The sequence below is a fragment of the Stegostoma tigrinum genome, chromosome 1, assembly GCF_030684315.1.
Source record: "Stegostoma tigrinum isolate sSteTig4 chromosome 1, sSteTig4.hap1, whole genome shotgun sequence".
NCBI lineage: Eukaryota > Metazoa > Chordata > Chondrichthyes > Orectolobiformes > Stegostomatidae > Stegostoma > Stegostoma tigrinum.
The window spans coordinates 168,322,463-168,345,027 of record NC_081354.1 but is presented as its reverse complement, the minus strand read 5'-3'; the positions used below and the strand labels follow the sequence as shown (position 1 = coordinate 168,345,027).

General features: G+C 42.0%; 1 protein-coding gene across 2 annotated transcripts in view; it reads left to right on the top strand.

Annotated features, from left to right (window-relative positions):
* polr1a (RNA polymerase I subunit A) overlaps positions 1-22,565 on the top strand; it is a 132,284-nt gene that overhangs the window by 2,656 nt on the left and 107,063 nt on the right. For both annotated transcript variants that reach the window (XM_059650164.1, XM_059650156.1), the window contains exons 2-6: positions 3,477-3,681; positions 6,888-7,037; positions 12,843-12,947; positions 17,574-17,659; positions 21,560-21,678. In XM_059650164.1, the coding sequence (XP_059506147.1) occupies positions 3,477-3,681; positions 6,888-7,037; positions 12,843-12,947; positions 17,574-17,659; positions 21,560-21,678 (665 nt within the window). The remainder of the gene's footprint in view (positions 1-3,476; positions 3,682-6,887; positions 7,038-12,842; positions 12,948-17,573; positions 17,660-21,559; positions 21,679-22,565) is intronic.

The following is a 22,565-nucleotide window of genomic DNA, read 5'->3' as shown; positions in this document are numbered from 1 at the left end:
CCCATCCCCCTCTCTGAAGAAGGGTCTAGCCCTGACACGTCAGCTTTTGTGCTCCTGAGATGCTGCTTGGCCTGCTGTGTTCATCCAGCTTCACACTTTATTATCTTGGATTCTCCAGCATCTGCAGTTCCCATTATCTCTGCTTTCCTAATTACTTGTTTTACTTGCATACTTTTTTTATTTATGGACCAGAACATAGCCCAGAGTTTTGCAATCTCTTACTATTCAAATAGTATGCTTCTTTTCTATTCTTGCTGCTAAAATAAACAAGGCCACGTTTACCCATGTTATATTCCCATCTGAAGATTTGTTCATGCACTTAACCTATTCTTAGCCCATTGTAGAACCCTTAATGATCTACTTTGTGAGTATATTTTAAGACCGAGATAAGTAGATTCTTTGTCCAGATTAAACTCCATCTGCTGTTTTTCTGCCCAAGCCTCCAACTGATATCTCTCCGGCTCTATCCTCTGACAATCCTCCTCGCTATCCGCAACTTCACCAATTTTTGTATCATCCGCAAACTTACTAATTAGACTAGCTATGTTTTCCTCAATCGCTTATGTAGATCACGACCAGCAGAGGTCCCAGCACTGATCCCTGTGGAACACTACTAGTCATAATCCTCCCTTTTTGAAAAGCTTCCTTCCACCACTATCCTCTATCTCCTACGACTAAACTAATTGTCTATCCATCTTGCCAGCTCACCCCGATAGCATGTGATTTCTCTTTTTGTACCAGTCTACCTTGTTAAAGACTTTACCAAAGTCCATGCACACAATATCAACCGCTTTTCCCTCGTCGATCATCTTTGTCACCTCCTCAAAACAAAATTGATCAAGTTGGTGAGACATGATGCCCCCTGCACAAAATCATGACATCTACTCCCAATAAGTCTATTTGTCTTTAAATGCATATAGATCTTATCCCTAAGAATCTTCTCCAATAATTCCTCACCACTGATGTGAGGGTCACAGGCCCGTAATTTCCTGGATTGTTCCTGCTACTATTCTTAAACAATGGGACAACATTGGCTATTCTCTAGTCCTCTGGGACGTCACCTGTGGCCAAAGAGGTTTCAAAGCTGTCTGTCAATACCCCAGCAATTTGTTCTCTTGTGTCCCTCAATATTCTGGGATAGATCCCATCAGAGTCTGGAGAGTTACCTACCTTAGTACTACTTAAGATACTGTACGCCACTTTTTTTTTAGTAGCAACTTGGCTTAGAAACTTGACACTCCATCAATTCCTTCTGTTTGATGAATACCGTCACAAAGTATTTGTTTAGGACCTTACCTATCTCTTCTGACTCCATACGTAGATTCCTTCCTTTGTCCTTGAGTCAGCCAGCCCTTTCCGTGGCTATCCTCCTGCTTTTTATGCATGAATAAAAAATCCTTAGGATTCTCCTTGATCCTGTTCGCTAATGACTTTTCAGCCTTTTAGCCCTTCAAACTCCTTGTTTAAATTCTTTCCTACTTTCCTTATATACTTCAAGGTCTTCGTCTATTCCAATCCTCCTAGATCTTGTGTATGTTCCTTTTTCTTTTTGATCGTATCATCCCTGCTCATCCAAGGTTCACGTAACTTCCCAAATTTATTCTTGCAGGAATGTGCTGCTGCTGAATTCTAATCAACTACTGTTTGAAGGACTCCTACGTGTCCGATGTGAATCTAGCCTCAAACGGCCGCCTCCAATCAAAATTGTACAGTTCCTGCTAATATTGTTGTAGTTTGCCTTCACCCACTTTAACACCTTCATCTGAGGACTGCTGTTGTGCCAATCCCTGAGTATATTAAAACTTACGATATTATCGTCACTACTCCCAAAATGCTCCCTCACTGGAACTTCAGTCACCTTGCTGGGCTCATTTCCCAAAACCAGGTTCAGTACAACCCAATAAAAACCGAAAGAACTGCGGATGCTGTAAATCAGGAAGAAAAGCACAGGTGTTGGCAACTTTGTCCAATTGTCTTTCTCTTACTTTGGGCTCTACCCTATCGTTTACTCCCTACCCCACCCACCTCTCTATTTCCTGCATTTAAACTGACGTTTTCCCATCGGTTCTGGGGAAGGGTCATTGGACCCGAAACGTTAACTCTGTTTTCTCATCCATGGATGCTGCCAGACATGCTGAGCTTTTCCAGCAACTTTATTTTTGTTCAGTAAAAACTCATTTCCTGGTGAACTCTTTACATACTGTGTAAAGAAATCTTCTTGAATGGTCTTAACATATTCTGCCCGATTCAAACCTCCAGCATGAAGTGAGTCCCAGTTGAAATGAGGGAGGTTAAAATCACCCCCAATAACCGTGTTGATTTTACATCTTTCCAAAATCTGTTTACACATTCTGTCCTGTGTGTCTCATTGGCTTTTGGGAGGCCTGTAGGATATCCTCAGCATTGTGATTTCACCTTTCCTATTCCTGAGTTCTATCCATATTGCCTTGCTGCATGTGTCCTTTGATGTATCCTCCCTCTGTATAGTTGTGAGACGCTCCTTTACCAGTAAGGCACCTCCCTCACCCCTTTTACATCCCTTTTTATCACACTTGAAATATCTAAATCCTGGGGCATTCAGCTATCAGCCCTGTCTTTTAGCCAAGTCACCATATGGTTGCAAGTACTAACCAGAGCTCTTAAGTTCACCTAGGGGAGGTGATGCTTTAGTGGTATTATTGCTGGACTGTTAATCCAGAGACCCAGATTAGGCTCTGGTGACCCAACTTCAAATCCCAACCATGGCAGATAGTGAAATTTGAATTGACACATGAACAAGAAAATGAGTAGAAAGGTTTTTTTTAATTCTTATGAGGAATGCTGGCAAGGCAGTGTTGGTGAGGTCCATCTCTAATTGAGAGCAGTTAAGAATCAACCACATCACCTGGAGTCGCAAGTAGGTCAGATGTGTAAAAAAAAGACAATTTTGAGAAGGAAAACTACGTTACTGAACCAGATGAAGTTTTATGCTGGTCATTGAGACTAACCTTCAATATTCCATCAGTTGCTATGGTGGGATTTGAACCTGTGTCCAAAAGGCACTAGCTGGACCTCTGGATTAAGTGTAGTGACTTTACCACAGCACTAAGATCTCCCTGTGCTGATAGGGTTGGATGAAATTGTTGAGAGGAGCTTGTTTGGAGTGTGTGTTGGTCACTACCAGTTGGGCCAAATAGCCCATTTTTATGCTGTTCTTTCTGAGAACCAGTGTCAATGTTGTATTCCAATTCTACAATCTTGACTGAGATAAAAGCAGTTGTGCATCAATTGAAAAGAATTACACTGGGTCTCTGAGTTGAAATGCAGGCATGTTGTCAGAAACACTTGGAATGATTTGTATGCTTCTGGAAATATTGCAGTTTTTAAGTGCAAATTAAGAAGTAATCGCGATGGGTTTAACAGTGTTTGTTCATGATTGTTTAGTAACAACCCCCTTGCTTTGGGTGAACTCAAAATGATGTTTTTTTTATTCTTAGGAAACTGAGTGTAAAGGCAATCACTAATCCTTATTTCCTGGATAATGTGGGCAACCCAGCAGTGAATGGTCTTTATGATCTGGCATTGGGTCCGGCTGATTCTAAGGAAGTATGTGGTACCTGCGCGCAAGATTACAATAATTGCCCTGGACACATTGGGCATATAGACCTCCCACTAACTGTCTATAATCCTCTATTTTTTGATGTAAGTATTGTTTGAGGTGTGAAGGTACACTAATGTAATATATGCAATGGGTTACAGATATTTGGAGATGATTGCTATTTTTGTTGTGTAGTCAGTTGTATTTGAAACTTCAGGGGCAATGAAGAGGGCTTTGGTAAATCACCACGTGTTGGTCCGTTGTGGCTGATTTCTTTGATTCCTGTTGCAGGAATTACCATTGACAATAATTTGTGTGATGTCCATTGGCTTCCCCTTATAAAACTAGAAGAGGTTTTGAATCCCTAGTACCCTTGCAATTGTGTGCTTGCATTTAGGCATGCATTATTCTAAAATAGCCCCATGATTTACCAACATTAAAAAAAACATATTGCTGCTCGTGTTGGCAAACTGCAAGTAAAGCTTTTATATAAAGTTCTTCTGTCCATTGTTTCTAACGATTATTGTGCTAATAGAACTGCATTAGTAATTTCTGAATACATGAGGAATAGAAGCAGTAGTTGGCCATAAAGTTTGCCCCTTCATTGAATTTCACTGAAATGGCCTTAACTCCGCTTTCCTACCTACTCCCCATATTCTGTGATTCTTCCAAAGACCAAACCGTTGACTATTGGCCTCTCAAGTATGCAGTGAAGAGAACACTCAACCCTCTGGGATAGAGAATTCCAAATCGTTGGAATGAAAAACTGTTGTCTTGTCTCATTTTTAAACAGTTGTGCTTATCTGGAGATTGTGACCCAGGTTTCAGATTCTCCAGCTGTGTCTACGCTGTAAAGTCTTTCAACACCTTGAGTCCTTCAATGAGATCACCTCTCATTCTTATTAACTTCAACAAATATGGACATATTTCACTTAGCCTCTGAAAAATGATCACCCTGTCATGCCAGGAACAAATCTAGTGAGCTTTCTGAGTATTGCTCCTAATGCAAATATGCTTTTCCTTATTTGGCAGTCATAATTGCATGCTTTATTCGAGGTGTGGTGTCACTATAGTTCTGTACAAATGCATTATTTGTTGCAATATTTATTATTTATTCCAGTACTCCAATTCTCTTACGATAAAGACTAACATGCCATTTACCTACTAAATTGCTTGCTGTATCTGCAAGGTCATTATTAGTGTTCCTTGTATGAGAATACCCTTGTAACTCCAAACACCAAATTTTACAATTTTCATGCCTTTTTAAAAAAATCAGATTTTTTATATTAACAGAATAAATAACCTCACATTTCCCCAAATTATACTCCATCTGGTACCTGATGCCCACTCATGTAATCTGCTTATCGGTTCTTTATGTTCTCCACTTAGCATTGCATTATCAGCAAATTGGTTTAGATATTTTCTAATCACTCAGTTCAGACATGTTATGACTTATTGCTGGGGCAAGGGGTACTTGAACCTGGATCTCCTGGCTCAGAAGTAGAAGCACTATCACTGTGCCACAAGAGTCCTGAGAAAAAGTGGATACTTCTGGTGTATTTGGCCAAGTCATTAATAGAGAATTAATTGTTTAGTCCCTGCCCTGACCCTTGCGGTACTCTGCCAGTTTCAGCTTGCTTGTTATATTCCTGTTAGCCAGCTGTGAAGGATGAAACTGAGTCAATCATTTCTCAATTTAGATTTATTCATAGATTGAAATGTTGCAAGTATATACCTCTTAACTCAACTATACTGCAGTAAAGACATATGGAGCTGGATGAACACAGCAGCCAAGCAGCATCTTAGGAGCAGGAAGGCTGATGTTTGGGGCCTAGGCCCGAAACGCCAGCCTTCATGTTCCTAAGATGCCTCTTGGCCTGCTGTGTTCATCCAGCTTCATACCTTCTTATCTCGGATTCTCCAGCATCTGCAGTTCCTATTATCTCTTATACTACTGTAATGGTCATTTTAATGTGCTCAAGTAAAAAGAAAATTTGTGTATAACATTTTCTAGTATTTTTACCAAATGCTAAGTTATAGAGCTTGTTTTTTTTTAATTTGTGAGACCAACATTTATTCTGTATCCCTAATTGAAATTTGACAAGATGATTTCACATTTCAGATGTGATCATTCTAAAAAGGCATATTCCTTACCATGGGTTCCAGATAAAGTGGCCTGAAAATGTAAGCTTTGGATCCTTCTGAAGCAGTAACCAATGCGAAGCAATATCAAGTTAAATTTCGAGAAATTGCCATTCAGATGTGCATCTGAACAAATCATGTGGCTTGTGTGTGTATTTGAATTGAGTAGTTTGGTTTATCTTTCAAGTGATAGTCCCAGCTGACTACAGAATTTGTTGACTTCCCCACAGTGTGGAATCGTGCCATTTGGTCCATCAAGTCTGCACCAACCCTCCAAAGAGCATCCCACCCAGAGAGACCCCCACACCAACTCTGCATTTTCCATGGTTAATAGACTTAACCTACACATCTCTGGATAGTATGGGCAATTTAGCATGGCCAGTCCACCTAACTTACACATCTTTGGGTTGTGGGAGGAAACCAGAGCATTTGGAGAAAAACCACACAGACATGGAAAGTATATTCAAACTCTGCACAGGGTGGAATTGAACTTGAGCCTCTGACGCTTTGAGGCAGCCTCGGTGCGGAATTGACTCTGCACTGTTGGTGTCACTTTATGTTGCGAACCAGCTGTCCAGTCAACTGGGCTAACCAACCCCCAGACTTATCTTTCATGTAGCTGTCTGCAACCAAATGAACAGTCACTGCAATAATATGTTGAGTTCAGCCAGAAACCAGTTTTTTAAAAGTGTAGGTTTTTGTTAACCACTGTCATAGCAATGAAGTTAAAGCAGCTGGTATTAAGCTAAAGCTTCAACACGAATGCTTCTTTACATCCTTGGTCTTAAATGTTGATGAGGGCAGAAATACACTTGGAGGTTGTAATATGAAATGGGTCAAGTGCTACTGTAATTTTGTAATTCAGCTTATTTTTCAGGACTAGCAGATAAATGGATTTTATAACAATTTGGCATCATGAAATTAACTGGGTCCATCATTCTTTCGACTGGAGTTGGTATTAACATTTTAGCTTGGTTCTTTTTGCCCTGTTTCATTTTGTTTTAAAGTATATTTACTGAATTAAGTTTTGATTGTATTGGGATAATGGAAAAGAGAAAAGCTATCCATGTCTGGTTCTGAATGACTGATTTGATAGGGATATTTTCATTTCATTTCTGTTATTTAAAGATTCTCTTTTTTGACTAAAAATAAATATGTTTCTGCACAGAAACTGTATCTGTTGATAAGAGGCTCGTGTTTGAATTGCCATTTACTGACGTGCCCCCGTTCAATGATGTACCTGCTGCTGAATCAGCTGCAAGTTATAGATGTTGGAGCTATTGAAGCTGTTTATGAGTTGGAGAAAGTACTGAATAAGGTGAGTAATTTGCGTTGCCTGGAAAAATTATTGTTTCATTTTGATAATTTTATGCCCTTTTCTAATTGTAGGATTTCAGATAATTAAAAGTCTTTGGACAAATTCAAGTGTCAGCCTTTTCTCAGTGACAGTGTTCTTGCATCTGATTCAGAGGGTCAAAAGTTCAAGTTCAAGTCCATGTCCGGAGAATGGAGAATCTAGGCTGGCACATCAAACCAATATTAAAGCTGTACTTACTTTGAATTACGCACTGAAATGGTTGTTGAAAAGAGAGATGTGTTGCTGAAGTTTTTCAAATTGAGTTCATCAAGACGACTTCAGAAGTACCAAGTTTCAAATGATCACAATTTATTCTACAGGGCAAAAGCTGTTGATTAAATAGCAAGTCACGTCTGATTAGCTGATGAATTGCTGTGGAGAAACCAATGGGAAGTCACTGAGTGCGCAAGTAGCTACACTAATGCAGTTGGGGTACAGTTAATTCACTTGCCTGGATGGCTGGTTTGCATTGGAGAGGAACCCCAAAAGTGTGGGCTCAGTCTGCATTGGCTGAGGTTACTAAGATTACTCCTCCTCAACCTCTCTTCTTGCCTGAAATGTAGTGACCCTTGGGTTAAAGCACACCAGTCATTTGTCTGTAATAAGAGAACAATCCTATGGTCCAGTAGTACTATGGCGATTCTGCACTAACAATTGATTGAACTTGCAACATAGCTCAATAGTGCTTGCTCAAAGCAGCGTACATTAATACAGAGGGTGCCATTCTGTCCAAATGGAAAATGTTCAAGACGTACACAATTTTAAAAAAATTACAGGGGAGCGTGGTAACCCCACTGTTCCCCATTTGTTTCCTCCAATACGATATCTTGATTAATCAGAGTTGATTTGCCTGGAAATTGGTCCCTTTTCACCTGTAGTATAAATTGTTGTGAATAATTTGAAATTTGGCATCCTTGTGTCAGCCCTGATGACTGTATGATGACAACAGCTTGAGCAACATTCTTTTCAGCATCATTACATTGAAATTCCAAAGCAATATTTGGTGAAGAGTGTGGGAATTTTAACAGTATCCTGGACAACATTTGTTGCTGATTAAACACCATTGAAGTAAATCCTCATTAGACTTTTTCATGTGGTCTGGGGTTTGGAACAAGCTGCCACACGAGGTGGTGGAGACGTGTACAATTACAACATTTCAAAAGGCATCTGGATGGATGTAAGATAACAAAGTGTGTAGCTGGATGAACACGGCAGGCCAAGCAGCATCTCAGGAGCACAAAAGCTGACGTTTCGGGCCTAGACCTCTCTGATGAGGGGTCGAGGCCCGAAATGTCAGCTTTTGTGCTCCTGAGATGCTGCTTGGCCTGCTGTGTTCATCCAGCTACACGCTTTGTTATCTTGGATTCTCCAGGATCTGCAGTTCCCATTATCTCTGGATGGATGCAGTTGGTTTTGCTGTAACATGATAGTTGCATTTGTGCACAACATTGCGCTGTAGAAATAAAGCAGGGTTAGGAGCAGACCACCAAAAAAATTGCTCAAAATAGCTCAAACATCACTCTTAGCCTAACACAACGGTTAGCACAGTTTGAATAAATGTTTAATTCATATCTTGTAATGAAATAAAAGTAAATTTAACACCTTACTTCAAAAAATGTCAAGATGACTTGATGGTGGAGAAGGTTTTGAGGTGCTGTGTTGTTAATGCAGGGCCTCAGGGTCCTCATCATCTTCAGGTGCAGTTGTGGTTGCAGGATTAGGGCAAAAATTAGTTAATCGAGAAGAGGATGTCTGTAAATCGGCTGTATCAGATCGGCTGTAGAGCAGTCTTCACAGTGGGATTCGAGTAGGTCCTCAACATGCTCATTTTCCACATCTTCAAATCCAATTTTTTTTTGCAAGATCAACACAATGTTCTTTGATTCTTGGGAACTCCTCTGACAGATCAAAGCCTTTATCGGGTAGGCTATGGCCTCGTGGTATAATCGCTAAACTATTAATCCGGAGATCCAGGTAATGTTTGGGGGACCTGGGTTCGAATCCCACCATGGCAGATAGTGGCATTTGAATTCAATAATAGTTTGGAATTAAGAGTCTAATGATGACCATGAAATCGTTACCAATTGTGAGGAAAATCCCATCTGGTTTACTAATGTCCTTCAGTGAAGGAAATCTGCCACCCTTACCTGATCTGGCCTACATGTGACTCCAGACTCTCAGCAATGTGGTTGACTCTTAAATGCCCTGTGGGCAATTAGGGATGGGCAATAAATGCTTATCTAGCTAGCGATGCCCATGTCCCGTGAATGAATGGGAAAAATCCGGGAGAAGCATCCACCAAACTGCACGCAAGCAGTCCTTACTGTCATCACCCCAGGCCTCCAAGATAATGTCGATTATATTCTTGATGTTAAACCTCTTCCAAAATTGAAGAATACTGTCCTTGTTCCCTCTCAGGGGCTGCAATCAGCCTCTTAAATGTGTGCCTTAAATAATAAGGCTTTAAAGCTGCTGTTGCACCTGGTCCATGGTTTGAAGGAGAGAGGTTGTGCTCAGAGGTAGAAATGGCATTTTGATATTTTCAGAAAGCTTGCCAATGGTAGGAGGATGGCTTGGCGCATTATCCATGATGGTAATTACACTCAAAGTAGTTTTGGTTACCAGGAAGTTTGCAGTAGGCATAAGGCTGTTGTCAGCATGATGCTTAGAGGTAATTTTGCTCCATGTGCTGAAGTAATTAATTATTTGTTGGATACTCATAATTTGTCTAAGTATTTAATACTTATAAGCCTGGAGACTCAACTCCAGGAGGTTATTTGAGCTTTGGGGACACCACAGCTAAGCCGAAAGCTGAAGTTTAGACTTGTGCACATTTTGCTGGGATTTCTGAATGTAAAATAGGGCCAGGGTCCCTGATGGTTTCTGCTTTCTCACCTTACTGCTTGATACCAATTATAGTGCCTCAGCTAGCAATAGAATGTTAGCCATGACTCAAACAGAAGCCCAGGAACTCCTTACCTACGTCCGTGACACCACCCATGCCCTCCTCCTCCTCCAGAACTTCCAATTCCCCAGTCCCCAACACCCCACTTTACCATGGACATCCAGTCGCTATGCACCTGCATCCCCCAGACAGATGGCCTAAAGGCCCTCCGCTTCTTCCTATCTTGCAGGCCCGACAAATCTCCCTCCACTGACACCCTCATCTGCTTAGCTGAACTCGTCCTCACCCTCAACAACTTCTCTTTCAATTCCTCCCACTTCCTACAGACAGAGTGGGTGGCTATGGGTCCAAGCTATGCCTGCCTCTTCGTAGGTTACATGGAACAATACCTCTTCCGTACCTACACTGGCCCTAAACCACCTGTGTGGAGTTTGCATGTTCTCCCCATGTCTGCGTGGGTTTCCACCGGGTGCTCCGGTTTCCTCCCACAGTCCAAAGATGTGCAGGCTAGGTGGATTGGCCATGCTAAATTGCCCGTAGTGTTCAGGGGTGTGTGGGTTATAGGGGGATGGGTCTGGGTGGGATTCTTCAAGGGGTGGTGTGGACTTGTTGGGCCAAAGGGCCTGTTTCCACACTGTAGGGAATCTAATCTAAACCCTGCCTCTTCCTCTGATACATTGTAGACTGTATCGGCGCCGTGTCTTGCTCCCCACGAGGAGCTCGAACAATTCATCCACTTCACCAACACCTTCCACTCCAACCTTAAGTTCACCTGGACCATCTCTAATACCTCTCTCTCCTTCTTGGACCTCTCTGTCTCCAAACTGCCAACCATCTAGAAACCAATACTCATTTCAAGCCCGCCGACTCCCACAGCTACCTAGAATACACCTCCTCCCACCGACCTTCCTGCAAAAATGCAATCCCCTATTTTCATTTCCTTTCCCTCTGTCACATCTGCTGCCAGGATGAGGCATTCCACTTGTACATTTAAGATGTCCTTGTTTTTCAAGGACCGCAACTTCCACCCCCCCCAAACCCCCTCCACTTCCCCTCCCTGCAATAACAACCAAAACAGGATCCCCCTCATCCTCACATACCACCCCACCAACCTCCGGATCCAATGCATCATCCTCCAACACTTCCTCAATCTGTAATCGACCCCACCACCAAAGACATTTTTCCTTCCCACCCTTATCTGCCTTCCAGAGGGACCACTCTCTCCGGGACTCCCTTGTCCGCCTCACACTCCCCTCCAGCCCCACCACACTTGGCACTTTTCCCTTCAACAGCAGGAAGTGCTACACCTGCCCCTACATCTCTCTCCTCACCCCCATCCCAGGCCCCAAGAAGACTTTCCACATCAAGCACATGTTCACCTGCATATCTGCTAATGTGGTGTACTGCATCTTCTGTTCCCGTTGTGGCCTCCTCTACATTGGGGAAACTAAGTGGAGGCTTGGGGACCGCTTTGTAGAACACCTACGCTCGGTTTGCACTAAACAACTGCACCTCCCAGTCGCGAACCATTTCAACTCCCTCTCCCATTCCTTAGAAGACATGCCCATCCTGGGCATCCTGCAGTGCCACAACGATGCCACCCGAAGGTTGCAGGAACTGCAACGTATATTCCGCTTGGGAACCCTGAAGCCCAATGATATCACTGTGGACTTCACAAGCTTCAAAATCTCCCTTCCCCCTACTGTATCCCAAAACCAGCCCAGTTTGTCCCTGCTTCCCTAACCTGTTCTTCCTCCCACCTTCCCCTCCTCCTACCTACTAACCTCATTCCACCCCCTTGATCTGTCTGTCCTCCCTGGACTGACCTATCTCCTCCCTAACTCCCCACCTACACTCACCTTTACTGGCTCCATCCCTGCCTCTTTGACCTGTCTGTCTGCTCTCCACCTATCCTCTCTGTCCATCTTCTATCCACCTCCCTCTCTCCCCCTATTTAATTCAGAACCCCCTTCCCCTACCCCATTTCTGAAGAAGAGTCTCGGCCCAAAATGTCAGCTTTCCTGCTCCTCTGCTGCTTGGCCTGCTGTGTTCGTCCAGCTCTACACCTTGTTATCTCACTCTGAAGATTTGAGCATGAGAAAGTGTCAGCCTGGATTTCTAAGTGCAACACTAAGAGAATGCTTCACTGTTAAAGGTACTATTTCTGGATGACGTGTTAAATTGAGGCCCTGTCTGCCCCTCAAATCCCATTAAAATGATCATTAAAAGATCTCACAGCACTTTGAAGAGGCGATGCTTTCTGCCTGATATCTTGGCTTTCTTTCTCTCTTCTATCCTGTGACCAACATCATTAAAGTAGATCAATTGGCAAGCATCAAATTTCTGTAAAAACTCACCAACTCTGGCAGCGTCTGTGACAAGAAAGCAGAGGTAACAACATTTCAAGTCCAGTGACCCCTCTTCAGGAGTTCTAATGGTCATGAAAGGCACAAGGATAAATTAAGACTTCGTTTATCACTGTCTTGCCTTGAGACTAATTAACTCAGCATAGACCAGAGATTGAACTTGCAATAAATTTAGAAAATGTCAGAGCAATCCAACTTCTGGCAGCATCTGTGGAGACAGAAGTAGAGTTAATGTTTTGAGTCCAGTATGACTCCTCTTCAGAACAGTTCTGAAGTAGTTCATCTCTCCAGTATTAGGTAGATAAACGTGCAGAGTTATTGAGAATGATTTCAGTGTGTTGTGTATTTCTGAATTGAAATCCACTGCTACCGTGACTCGCCCTGATGAATGGTATTGTTTAGGCATGAACCATGGTAGTAGAGAGGTTTCTAAGTGTAGAAAAAGACATATTTTCAATATTTCCTTTTGGTTTAATAGAATTTTATTTTGAACAGGTGCTGGAGGAAAATTCAAATGCCACTGTTGATGAAATCCAGACTGCACTGAATGAACATACTTTAATTATTCTGAACAATCAAATGAACAACAAGGTTTCCCAGGTAGGTGTGAAATTGATCAGTAAGTGTTGCCACGTGGGCATTTGTTAACGTGACTAATACCTTTTCAGAAGGACTTCAATAAAATGTATCCCAAAAGACTTGGTACAAAAGTGTGGCTGTATGGTATTTAAAAATAAATGAATACCATGAAAAGACAATTAGGTAAGAAGCAAAGAGTTGTTTCTCACATTGGACAAGGATGGAATGAATTAATGGCGGAAATGTTTGATCCAGTGCTGTGTTCATTGCCTGCAAGGGTGCGTGCAATTTCAAAATGTGTTAATGGTAAAAGAAAATGAGAAAGCTAGGTCAATGAAAAGGCCCAGTTTCTAAAACAAAACATCAGAAAAACAGCAGCAGTTAATGGAAGAGGTGAGCAAATGCCAGTTGTCCGTCCTCATTGATTTTTTTTTATTTCTCACCTTTGGTCAAATAGCTTGACTATTCTATGAATGCTTTGGGAGAGTTGAAGGCGAAAGGAGTAAAACCTGACAAACATCTGGAGTGGAGTCTAATAGAAGACTAATTTTTACATACATCGTCTTTTCGGCAGCTCCTGCAACCAAAACAGTGTCAAACATAGTGATTTGCATCTTTTTGGCCTCACCTGGAAAAGACAAGATGTGATTCCCCCTGATATTTGGAAACCAAGGTGCTCCATAAATTCCTCCCAAACCAGCACCCTGAACCTCCCATTTTACAGCAGAACATTAACACAACACAACTGTTTGCATTTACGGTGATAATTCCAACATGTACTATCTCGACATGGGGAAAGGACAATTAGATTGCACCGGTCAGCTACTGTTTACTTCAAGTAGACAGCTCCTGACCATTGACAAGATGCAGAGCTGGGCAAAGAAGTGGGAGATGGAATTCAACCCAGAAAAGGGTGAAGTGATTCATTTTGGAAGGTTGAATTTGAATGCAGGATAGAGGGTTATGGCAGGATTCTTGGCACTGTGGAGGGACAGAGGAATTTTGGGGTCCACGTCCCTAGATCCCTCAAAGTTGCCACCCAAGTTGATAGGGCTGTTAAGAAGGTGTTTGGAGCGCTGGCTTTCATTAGCAAGGGAATTGAGTTTAAGAGCCTCAAGGTTATGCTGTAGCTCTATAAAACCCTGGTTAGACCCCACTTGGAACTTGTGTTCACTTTTGGTCACCTCATTATAAGAAGCACGAGAGAGGGTGCAGAGGAGATTTACCAGGATCCTGCCTGGACTGGAGGGCAGCTCTTATGAGGACAGGTTGAGGGAGCTAGGGTTTTTCTCATTGGAATGAAGAAGAATGAGAGGTGACTTGACAGAGGTGTACAAGATGATGAGAGACATAGGTAGAGTGGATAGCCAGAGACTTTTTCCCAGGGCGGAAATGACTGTTATGAGGTGGCATAATTTTAAGGCGATTGGAGGCAAGCATTGGGGAGATATGAGGTAGGTTCTTTACACAGAGAGTGATGGGTGTGTGAAATGTGTTGCCGGTGGTTGCAGTGGAGTTAGATACATTAGGAACATTTAAGCAACTCTTGGATAGGCACATGGAGGATAGAAAAATGTAGGGTATGCAGGGCATTTGATCTTATTCTAAGATAATAGATTGGCACAACATCGTGGGCTGAAGGGCCTGTACTGTGCTGTACTGTTCTATGTTCACTGAAATACAGTGGAAAAAATGTATTCACAAGTGGTACAGGCAGAACCTAGCAAGCAAAGGACATAATGATCAAAAAGACTTAGAGGCATACAGATTACATTGCAGGTTACATATTTGAGGCTAGAGTCCATTCAACAGTCTGATAATGGCTGGAAAGAAGCTGTTCCCGAACATGCACGTGAATGTTTTCAGTCTTCTGTATTTCTATAATTTCTTGCAGTCCTGAGCAAAACAGTTGCCATACCAGGCTGTTATGCATCTGGACAGAACACTTTCAGTGCTGCATCTGTAGAAGTTAGTGAGGGGCCTTAGATATGCCAAATTTCCTGAGCTGCCTGAGGAAGGGGAGGCATTGTTGTGCCTTCCTGACTGTCACATTTACGTGGGAAATTCAGGACAGGTTGTCAGTTGTCGTCACTCCGAGGAACTTGATGCTCCTCACTTTCGCAACCTCCATTTTGTTCATGTAGATGAGGCAGGTTCTCCTCCTCCCTTTCTGAAGTCAATGATCAGTTCTTTAGTTTTGCCGATGCTGAGAGACGGATTGTTTTCATTGTACCACATCATCAAGCCTGCTATCTCCCTTCTGTATTTTGACTTGCCATTGTTAGATGTCTGTCCTACCACGGTGGTGCCGTCAGCAAATCTGTGGATGGTGCTTGTTTGGAATTTGGCAACACAGTCTTAGGTGTACAAGAAGTACAGGCTGAGGATGTATTCTTGGGTGGAGGGGGACACCAGTGTTGAGTGTTATTGTGGAGGAGGTGCAGTTACCTATCCTCACTGATTGTGGCCTATCGATCAGAAAGCTAAGGATCTAATTGCGGAGGGTGGAGCTGAGACCAAGGTCATGGATTTTTGAGATCAGTCTGGAGGGGATAATGGTGTTGAAGGTGGAGCTATAGTCAGTGAGCAGGAGCCTGACGTAGGTGTCTTTATTGTCCAGGTGTTCCAGGGATGAACGCAGGGCTAGGGATATGGCATCCTCTGTGGACCTGTTATGTCAGTAGACAAACTGTAGGGGATTGCAACAGGATGGGAGACTGGAATTGATGTGAACCATGACCAGCCTCTTGAAGCGCTTGCCTTTAATTCAAAGGTTTAGCTCAAACCCCACTTGTTTGCATGCAGTTGGCTGATCCGTAAATGTAGTATTAAAGGAATGCACACTGTTGAAGGTACCATCTTTTAGATGCCATCTTTTAAATGCCCTCAGGTAGTTGTGCAGGATTTCATGCCAGTATGTGAAGGAGAGCAGGGGAGTTCTCTTGATACCTCAAATAATCAGGTTATTTTGTCTGTTTTATCACTGGTCGTGTGATCTTGTAGTGCATAATATGACTTCTGGGTCCGACATTAGAACAGTGATGACTTTCTTTAAAAGAAGCTTGTGATTTTGGCTCTGGAATTTGCTGAGGTTCTTAAATGCACATGAATGCACCTTTTTTTTTAGAAGCAATGTTCTTTCCTTGCTTTCCTTTCCTGTTACTTAGTAATTTTTACCCTACTTTCTTATCCAATTACTGCTGGAGGTGGACTATAATGGGAGCTTCAGTGGTTTGTGCATACGCAGTATTTCAGCATAAATATTTTTCAAATGCTGTTGAGAATGCGCTGTGAATTAAGGTCTATATATTCCCCTGCACATTCAAAATTCAGAACTTCCGAGAAAATAACAATAGTTGAAAATTCTGAGCGTTAAGTCCAAAACAGTGTTGTGTCATATTCATTTGTCATTATAGTGTCAGATTTGAATGGCCTCTAAGAATTGGTTTAAGTGTCTTAGAATCACAGAATCCCTACACTGCGGAAACAGGTCCTTCGGCCCAACAAGTCCACACTGACTTTGAGTTTCCCACCCAGACCCATCCCCCTTTAACCCCTCCTCATCTAGGCATCCCTTGAACACTATGGGCAATTTAGCATAGCCAATCTGCCTAACCTGCACATCTTTGGACTGTGGGAGGAAACCAGAGTATTCGGAGGAACCTACGCAGACATGGGGAGAATGTGCAAACTCCACACAGACCGGTTGCCCAAGGGTGAAATCGAACCCAGGTGCCTGGCACTATGAGGTAGCAGTGCTAACCACTCAGCCCCCCGCTGTGCCGCCCGTCTTGTTATAATTCAGTGATTATTTAGTCTGAGATAATGGGAACTGCAGATGCTGGAGAATCCAAGATAAGAAAGTGTGGAGCTGGATGAACAAAGCAAGCCAAGCAGCATCTCAGGACCACAAAAGCTGATGTTTCGGGCTTCGACCCTTTTTCTGCTGAAGGGTCTAGGCCCAAAACGTCAGCTTTTGTGCTTCTGAGATGCTGCTAGGCCTGCTGTGTTCATCCAGCTTCACACTTGGTAATCAATTTAGTCTGCTCTGTTTTGTGTGACCTCATTCAGTCTTTTATTCTGATGGCATATTCGAAGCTCTTCAATTTTTTTTCGTCTCCTTTCAGTTCCTGAAGGTTCCAACCTCCTCCTGTTGTCTTGCACTGGCTAAATTCTGCCTCTAATTGTTTCTTTTCCTCAAATTCTAACCCTACTCTCCACCCCATCAACAGTGGTAAAGACCTCAATCATCACAAATGCTTTTCCTAAACTTGGGCTGCACCTCAGTTTAAGTGTCTCCTTCAACCTACCTGTTCCCTCCCCTCCTCTCATCTGCTGGTCACTATTATTTCTACCCTCCTGTTGTGTAAGTGGTTCAAGTCCCGTATGACTTTTAGTCAAGTAATTATTTCTAAATATGATTTCATACAGCATGTGCAATTGAATTGTTTGAATATGGAGATGTTGTTCTCGAAGACGTGAACAAGCGGCTCTTTGGGAAAAGAGAGTCAAGTTAATGAATACATAGACAGAGAAATATTGCGAGGAAATTTTCAAAAATATGCTGCCTTGTGAACAAATGTATTAAAGTTTATTTTTGAAACGTTGTAACACTTATATTGCATTACAATTCTGTTTTGTTGCAAGGTGAAAAATGTGAGTGACTGCAAGGATAAATTGATAGGAGACTTCTGGAAAAATCAAATGAAATCAAGAAAGTGCCCGAACTGCCAGTAAGTGATTTCTCTCCATGATGTTAGGTGTGATTACATTGTACATTAGGATAAACGCCAATGGCAACAGCCAGTTGATATGCGTTTTGTTGCTCATGCTTGCAGACTAAAGATAATGATTAAAGGAATGAAATATGCATTAATTTATTATTAAAAACTACTTGAGCTTTCGTCTTCGTTGACACTTCATTCTTGGCACTGGCTGTAATGGTGGCATTCAGGGTCACCAGAGATTTAGCACATAGCAGAGCAGGAGGTAGTATACTGAAGAACCTTATTTCTTCAGTCTAACTATTATTATCGGATATAATTAATGGAAACAAGATGAAGGAAAGTGACAAAGAGGCTCAGGAAGCTCTAACATAGAAATGAGGTCATTAGAAGCTGTACTCGGTCAGTGAGCATGTCAGCTGTTGCAAACACAGATACCTCAACTGTCTTGAGGATCAAAGTGCTAAGAGCATTAATGCCATTTTCTAGAAACAGCCCTGTGATGAAAAGCATGACGTGTTGCAACAAATAGGAAATGTAATGCTGACAGTCAGCTTTGCCAGGTTCAACTGTTGCAGTTTTTCCTGTTGCCCCAGCTGCGTTCAGATAGTTCAGCACAAATTAACATATTAAACGTTGCGTCTTTGTGTTTTTGTGAATTAGAACTGATAGAACATTACAGCGCGGTACAGGCCCTTCGGCCTTCGATCTTGTGCCGACCTGTCATACCAATCTGAAGCCCATCTAACCTACACTATTCCATGTACGTCCATATGCTTGCCCAATGACGACTTAAATGTAGTTAAAGTTGGCGAATCTACTACCGTTGCAGGCAAAGCGTTCCATTCCCTTACTACTCTCTGCGTAAAGAAACTACCTCTGACATCTGTCCCCTATCTTTCACCCCTCAATTTAAAGCTATGGCCCCTCATGCTCGCCATCACCATCCTAGGAAAAAGGCTCTCCCTATCCACCCTATCTAACCCTCTGATTATTTTATATGTTTCAATCTTCTTATCTCTTATGAAAACAGCCTCAAGTCCCTTAGCCTTTCCTCGTAAGACCTTCCCTCCATACCAGGCAACATCCTAATAAATCTCCTCTGCACCCTTTCCAAAGCTTTCACATCCTTCTTATAATGCGGTGACCAGAACTGTACGCAATACTCCAAGTGCGGCCGCACCAGAGTTTTGTACAGCTGCAGCATAACCTCTTGGTTCTGGAACTCAATCCCTCTATTAATAAAAGCTAAAACACTGTATGCCTTAACAGCCCTGTCAACCTGGGTGGCAACTTTCAAGGATCTGTGTACATGGTCACCTGAGATCTCTCTGCTCATCTACACTACCAAGAACCTTACCATTAGCCCTGTACTTTGCATTCCAGTTATTCCTACTAAAGTGCATCACCTCACACTTGTCCGCATTAAACTCCATTTGCCACCTCTCAGCCCAGCTCTGCAGCTTACCTATGTCTCTCTGCAACCTACAACATCCTTCTACACTATCCACGACTCCACCGACCTTGGTGTCGTCTGCAAATTTACTAACCCATCCTTCTACGCCCTCATCCAGGTCATTTATAAAAATGACAAACAGCAGTGGACCCAACACCGACCCTTGCGGTACACCGTTAGTAACTGATCTCCAGGATGAACATTTCCCATCACCACCACCCTCTGTCTACTTTCAGCAAGCCAATTTCCGATCCAAACTGCTATATCTCACACAATCCCATTCCTCCGGATTTTGTACAATAGCCTACTGTGGGGAACCTTATTGAATGCCTTGCTGAAATCCAAATACACCACATCAACCGGTTTACTCCCATCTACCTGTTTGGTCACCTTCTCAAACAATTCAATAAGGTTTGTGAGGCACGACCTACCCTTCACAAAACCGTGCTGACTATCCCTAATCAAATTATTCTTTTCTAGATGATTATAAATTCTATCTCTTATAACGTTTTCCAACACTTTACCAACAACTGAAGTAAGGCTCACTGGTCTGTAATTACCAGGGTTGTCTCTACTCCCCTTCTTGAACAGGGGAACCACATTTGCTATCCTCCAGTCGTCTGGCACTGATAAAAAACATTTTTGTTCTCGTGCAAGTAATTATTTATATCTTTTCTGGATTGTGTTCTATGTTAATATTGCAGTATGTGAAACCAATCGTTACTATTAACAAAGAACGACAGGAATAATTTAGTCACAGAAATTTAACTCCAAGCAGAAAGAAAAGGGGAGGCGATGGCCTACTGGCATTATCGCTGGGCTATAAATCCAGAGACCCAAATAATGTTGGACCAGGGTTGGAATCCTGCCGTGGCAGATTGTGGAATTTAAATTTTTTTCAAAATCTGGAATTAAGAATCTTATGATGACCATGAATCTAATGTCAATTATCAGAAAAATCCATCTGGTTCACTACTGTCCTATAGGGAAGGAAACTGCCATCCTTGCCTAATCTGGCCTTCATATGACTCCAGACCCACAGCAATGTGGTTGACTCTGATCTATGCTCTGGGCAATTAGGTAGGGGCATTAAATTCTATCTAGCCACAACACACTCATCCCATTAATGAATAATAAAAAAAATAAGGTTTTAGTTTTTTTAAACAATTTAATTAAGTTTGTACATGCAGTGTATTGCTGAGTTGAATTTGGGGGATTTCAAAGCGATGAGTGCAAGAATTTTGCTTTTCTGGCAAGAGTACTGTGGAGATGTGCAGCAGGAGGGTGTGTCCAGGTGAGTAGGGAAACTTGGTAAACGCTATGAAGTCATAGAACACAACAGCACAGTACAGGCCCTTCGGCCCTCGATGATGCGCTGACCTGTGAAACCAAACTGAAGCCCGTCTAACCTACACTATTCCATTATTATCCATATGTTTATCCAATGAACATTTAAATGCTTTTAAACTTGGCGAGTCTGCTACTGTTGCAGGCAGGACATTCCACGCCCTTACTACTCTCTGAGTAAAGAACCTACCTCTGACATCTGTCCTTTATCCATCACCCCTCAAGTTAAAGCTATGTCCCCTTGTGCTAGCCATCTCCATCTGAGGAGAAAGGGTGGACAGTGAGAGCCTATCTAACCCTCTGATCATCTTGTATGTCTCTATTCGGTCACCTCTTAACCTTTTTCTCTCTAACGAAAACAGCCTCAAGTTCCTCAGCCTTTCCTCATAAGACCTTCGCTCCATACCAGGCAACCTCCTGGTAAATCTCCTCTGCACCTTTACAATGCTTCCACGTTCTTCCTATAATGCGGTGACCAGAACTGTATGCAATACTCCAAGTGCGGCCGCACCAGAGTTTTGTACAGCTGCAACATGACCTCATGGCTCCAAAATGCAATCCCTCTACCAATAAAACCTAACACACTGTACACCTTCTTGACAACCCTATCAATCTGGGTGGGGTGGACAGGACAGGATAGGAATTTTGGAAATGATAGTGGAAATGAATCATGAAAGCATTGTGAACATATAAGGAAGAATCCAGCAGGAGATGGACAATAATACACTTTGGGGAAAAAAATATTATGGTTGTGTAAAGCATTGATGTAAAGAGCCAGAAATGCTTGCTTGGGATTGTGGGTTTCAGTTTAGGAAAATGTAAGATTTTATTTGAGATCCAATCATGTAACCAGTATATCTGCACTCTTGGAAGCGAGAGATATGTAACCCAGGGAGCACTGTAAACAGAGAAATAGACAGAAAAGTGGGGTCAATTGTAGCCTATTTAAAGTCATTTTGAGGATCGAAAGATGCAGAGAAAAATTACTTCTGATGTCTGAAAATAAATGTATTACAGTTGGAAAAATGTTTTTTGTGTTTGCTGATTAGACTGAGGTGATAATGAAGTATTGGAGTAATAAAATTTCTTATTTACCTTCTCTGTAGCGCTGGTAAATCAGTTGTGCGGAAAGAACACAACAGCAAACTAATTGTGACATACCCCACAACTGCTCTGAAAGTCAAAGAGAATAAAGACACAGACGAGGCTGTTAAAGACAGTGGAGGTAAGTCTGCATAAAGTTATTTGTGCACCACACCTTTCTACAGCTGATGAGTTTGGATTGGGTATTGTGCTTTCCATGTAATGTCTAAAGATTTCAAAAAGAACTTCACAAATGTTTCAGAACACTAATGAAAAATAATGTACGATGCAGTCAAATCCAATTTGAACAGTATCAGTAATGTGCAGCAACCAGCATGAACCTCCCCACTCAGTGCTGTGAGACAGTCTGCTAGGAGTACCCTTTAATTTGGCATATTTTGATCAAATTCTGGAGTTGTATCAAAGCAAACTACTTTTAATTTTGGAAACTAGATATAAATTGCTAGAAATACTCAATGGATCTGGCATGAAACTTTAACTCTTTCTCTTGCCACAGATACTGCCAGCCCTGCAGTATTTTTCAGCATTACCAGTATTTATTCTGGCTTTTATTACTGCTTTTTCATTGATGTACACCTATGTCCATTTTACCATCAAGGAAATATGTTTGAAAAAGTCATTTGGTCATGAATAATAGCACTTACATGTAGTTAAAAAAAACAAAATTTTAACTGGAACTGAAATGGCACTTTCCGTGATCAGAGATAATAGGAACTGCAGATGCTGAAGAATCCGAGATAATAAAATGTGGAGCTGTATGACACAGCAGGCCAAGCAGCATCTTAGTGCTCCTAAGATGCTGCTTGGCCTGCTGTGTTCTTCCAGCTCCACACTTTATCTCTGGCACTTTTTGGTCTGTTTTTCCTTTCTGTCTTGTGCTAACCTATTTCTTTATTTATTAGCATTAATATAGTTAGCATTGTCAATTTGAATATTTCTCCTACAACTGCAGACTGGTAAATGCAGCAATTGTTTTATTTAGTTTGTTTCATTCTATTTCATTCCCCT